The sequence below is a fragment of the Cebus imitator genome, unplaced genomic scaffold (assembly GCF_001604975.1).
Source record: "Cebus imitator isolate Cc_AM_T3 unplaced genomic scaffold, Cebus_imitator-1.0 Scaffold112, whole genome shotgun sequence".
Taxonomy (NCBI): Eukaryota; Metazoa; Chordata; class Mammalia; order Primates; family Cebidae; genus Cebus; species Cebus imitator.
The window spans coordinates 4,235,356-4,239,927 of NW_016107427.1; the positions used below are offsets into that span (position 1 = coordinate 4,235,356).

The 4,572-nt window shown below is 54.1% G+C and overlaps 1 protein-coding gene across 1 annotated transcript; it reads left to right on the top strand.

Moving 5' to 3' along the window:
• Positions 1–458: 458 nt before the first annotated feature.
• Positions 459–4,356, top strand: TFF3 (trefoil factor 3). The gene is made up of 3 exons (XM_037742057.1): positions 459–805; positions 2,786–2,932; positions 4,140–4,356. The coding sequence occupies exons 1-3, from the start codon at positions 727–729 to the stop codon at positions 4,151–4,153; spliced, it is 240 nt and encodes a 79-aa protein (XP_037597985.1). The 5' UTR covers positions 459–726; the 3' UTR covers positions 4,154–4,356.
• Positions 4,357–4,572: the final 216 nt, after the last annotated feature.

Consider the following 4,572-nt stretch of genomic DNA (forward strand, 5'->3'; position numbering starts at 1 on the left):
GGTAACAGAGTCAGACCCTGTCTTAAAAAAATAAGTGCTTAGTTTCAGAGAGAAAATTTCTGGAAGGATACCTAAGAAAGTGTTCAAAAGAGATGCCCCTGGATAGGGGAGGCTCTTTTGTATTATTTGATTTTAAAAACCCAATTGTGTGTACCATGTTTTTATTAACATATTTTCAATCAATTCATTTCATCCATTTATTAAAATGTAATTAATAATTTTAGGGGGAAGAAGCAAAAAAGAAAGCAAAGGAATCTGTGTGTTTGAGGAGTTGTGAGAGAGTCGTAGGGTCCTGACTCAGGCTGCCTGTCTCCGAGGCTGATCTGGGATGGGCAGCCTGGGGTTCTGTTGTCATGGGACCAGGGGTGTTCTGAGGGCTCCTGGCTGGGAGGCTGAGATGGACACTGCACCTGTCCTGCTGCCCCGGCTAGGAAGGCGATTGACACAGGTCCACTCCCCAGCAGAGGACGTAACCAGAGCTGGGATCCGCCCTCGGGCTTGCTGCCAAAACAGTGGGGGCTGAACAGACCTCTCCCCTTTGGGAGAGAAGAACTGTCTGTGAACTTGACAGAGGCGTGCGGGAGAGAATGGGGCAGCCAGAGCCAGGAGGGACAGCCCTCCCCAGGCAAACAAGCCACAGCGCTGTGCAAACACTGGGGCATAAATGAGGCCTCCCGGACCGTGAAGCGTGTCCCGAGCTGTGTCCCGGAGCCCACCGTGGTCATCATGGCCAGAGCGCTCTGCCTGCTGGGGCTGGTCCTGACCTTGGTGTTCTCCAGCTCCGTCGAGGAGTACGTGGGCTTGTGTGAGTATCGTTCCAACTGCCTGGTGGCAGGTGGGCGTGAAAGGAAGGGACCTGGGATAAGGGAGGATTCTGAGTTAATTTAATAATGGCCTTCTGGCCGGGTACGGTGGCTCAAGCCTGTAATCTCAGCACTTTGGGAGGCCAAGATGGGTCAGGAGTTCAAGATCAGCCTGGCCAAGGTGCTGAAACCCCATCTCTACTGAAAATACAAAATTAGCTGGGCGTGATGGCACGTGCCTGTAATCCCAGCTACTTGGGAGGCTGAGGTAGGAGAATCACCTGAACCTGGAAGGCAGAGGTTGCAGTGAGCCAAGATAGCGACACTGCCCTCCAGCTTGGGCAACAAAGCAAGACTCTGTCTCAAAAAAAAAAAAAAAAAAAAAAAAAAACACTCCTTAAAAAAAAAAAAAAAAAAAAGAAATGGCCAGTTGTCACATATACCCTTTTTCCTGCACTAGCCCTATGTAGTGGGTTCTTATTGTCCCCATTTCACAGACAAGGAAACTGAGGCTCAGAGAAAGTTAACAACTTATCTAAGGCAGCCCTGCCCAGTCAGTGTTGACATCAGGGCTTGAGTCCAAGCCCATTCTCCACGACCCCATAGCTGTCTTGGCCGGAGACGTCCGAATTACAATACAGGTCCTTATGCACTGTTTCCACATTTACAAAGCAAAAAGCAAAGACACGGGAGAGAAGCTATGACTTCAGAACACTCCGACACATGCAGGGCAATGTTCATTTAGCTTTTGCACTGCAGCCCTGCGTTGGGGGGTGGCTGCCCATTAACCCCTGCCTGAAGGAATTAGGGTACGGCTTTTACGACGCCGTCTTCTGAGCAGGGTCAGAGGCTGAGTTTCCTGCATTTGCAGCCCGTTAGAATCACCTGGAGAGCTTTAAAAGTCCTAATGCTGGGGGCACCCCAGTTACATCAGGGCTCTCTGGGCCAGAGCCAGGCCTCAGTTGGTTTGTTTTGAGACAGTCTTGCTTTGTCACTTAGGCCGGAGTGCAGAGGCCCAATCTGGGCTCACTGCAACCTCTGCCTCCCGGGTTCAAGCAATTCTTGTGCCTCAGCTTCGAGTAGCTAGGATTACAGGCATGCGCCACTATGCCCAGCTAACGTTTTGCATTTTTTCTAGAGACAGAGTTTTGCTATGTTGGCCTAGCTGGTTTCAAACTCCTGGCCTCAAGTGATACTCCTGCCTTGGCCTCCCAGAGTTCTGGGATTACAGGTGTAAGCCACCGCACCTGGCCAATGTTGGTCATTTTTAAATCTCTGAAGCTGATTCCAGTGTGAGCAAAGTTTGGACACCACTGTGCTGGGAAAACGAATTTCGGACTGGGAGCAATAGAAGGGAATTTAAGAGACTGCACATGATTTCCATTTTCCTAAGGAAATATGCAGTTCATTAAGGAAAGGTAGTAAATTTCTGCTGCATACACAGAAGCAGAGGCTTGCCTGAAAAATGAAAATGCTGGGGGCTGAAGGATGTCCGGGGGGGGGGGCAGACAACAATCCAGGGTGGGGAGATGCAGAAACGAAAGAAAAGTGGGTGGCATGCGTTGGGGTGACCTCCATGGCGTGTGTGCCTCCCGTTACGTTTTTAATTTAACACAAAGGGGCAAGTTGTTGTTGGTCAAACAATGAAGGGGAACTTTGTTTCCGGGTTCAAGGGGCCCTGGATTCCCCAGGGGTTCCTGCCAGCTGGAGGGGACCCAGGGGTGTGTGTGGCTTCCTGAGACGGTGATAACAACATGCCAAGGAGAGAGACGCTTAGGATGGCCAGAGTCCCCGTTTAGCATTAAACAGACTGGTTCTCTTCAAATATTCACAGGGAAAGCCCATCTTTCCGGGGCCAGGGTTTCAGCAGCGGTTGAACCCAGGAGGGGGGAGTGGGAGGGTGCAAAGTTGCAAAGTAAAGCAAATACCCCCACCGCAGCCCAGTGAGGGCTCCGCAGCTGACAGGGCTTTGTCTGGGACAGCTGCAAACCAGTGTGCCGTGCCTGCCAAGGACAGGGTGGACTGCGGCTATCCCCAGGTCACCCCCGAGCAATGCAACAACCGGGGCTGCTGCTTTGACTCCAGCATCCCCGAAGTGCCTTGGTGCTTCAAGCCCCTGCAGGAAACAGGTAAGCCCCGAGGGGCAGCATTGTGGTGTGGGCCTGGCCCCGTAAGGCAGGGGGTCTCAGGGCCGCCCTGTCCTTTCTGTGCTGGAGGTGGAGGTGGGAGGTCCCTGGGAACCCACACGCCCACACCAAGGCCTCACAGCAGAGGCCTCAAGCCCAGGGCAGCCGTGGCCAGGGGCTGACCTCTTCTGTCCCCTTGGGGTAAAACATAAAAGCAATTGTTTCAAAAAGGTGTTCAAATCTACGGCATTATATAGAGGAAAGTAATTTAACAACTATTCTTGAGAGAAGTGGAAATGCACAGGTGTGGAAAGCTAGGCTGACTTTCAGGCTGTTTTTCCAGACCAACCATGCAGAGTCTTGTATTTGACGCAGGCCCTTCACAGATGGCACACGGTGCCAGCCTTGGGCGTTGGGACTTGGTGACCCACCCCACTTCCCCACTCTGCCCCGCCACAAGGGGCATCTCCTCCCCCTCTCTCTGCCATGGTGGAGGGCAGGCACAGGGCAACCACTGTGGGGGTTCCCTCCCCAGGGCGGAGGGCCTGCGTGCCGTGTGGGTAACAGATGGCCCTGTACCCGGGTTTGCCACCCTGGCTCCACCAGGCTCAGCTACCCCACAATGTGGGTGGGGCAATCGGCTATAAGCCATCTGCTGTGTCCAAGTGCCAGCTCAGCTCCTACAAAGGGCGCACCTGCTTCAGGTGCCTTCCTGGAACCAGCGTCCAGAGGGGCCTCTCTTGCCCTTTGTCCCAGGGTGAAAATGAGGGAGGCTGAATCCTGCTGATCCAGGCTCCTTGATCAATGATAGGCCCCTGCCCTACCTGGAGCCTCCCTCTACCCTCCCCAGCAAGTCCAGGGTCGGGGTGGGGGTCCAGAGAAGGGCAGGAGAGAGAAGGGTCTATCGACTGTCCACTGCTGGTCCTGTTCCTTTGGCTCCTCGTCCTGGGACTACACCCTCCTCTTTGAGCGCCAGCCATAGCCCTGCCAAGGCCCAGGGCCTCGTTATCTGCCTGACCCCAGGGTCCCTCATTTAGCAACCCGAGGTGGGATTTGTGGCATTCCCCCACACGGTGGGGAGTCACTTCCCCAGTGACTTGGGGGAGGAGGCAGGACTAGGCGCTGAACTTGGAGCCCGTCTTGACCTTGGGAAACTGGGCAGTGTGGGTGGAGAGAGTCTGCTCACCACAGGCCTTTGCTCTGCTTGCAGAATGCACGTTCTGAGACACCTCCAGCTGCTCCCAGCCAGGGGACGCGAAGCTCCGAGCACCCGTGCCCGACCTGGATTGCTGCCGGGCACTGCTCATCTCTGCTTTTCTTTCCCTTTGCTCCTGACAAGCACTTCTGCTGAGAGCTCACGTCTGGGGCCTGACATCTTAACGAATAAAGATCCCATGCTCCACACGAAGACGGTTCTTCGTGCCTGAGCCTTTCCACGGTTGTGCTTTATTTCTGCTGCGTCGTGGAAGAGGGTGGGAGGGGTTCGGGGAGGGTCTGCCCAGGCCTCAAGGGCAGGAAAAGACTCCCTAAGGAGCAGCAGCGCATGGAAGGATGTTTTTAACCCCAGATGAGCGCCCACGTCACAGGAAAGCCCGCGAGCATCGTCAGTGCTGCTTCTGCTCGAAAGCAGAAAAAATTCATTC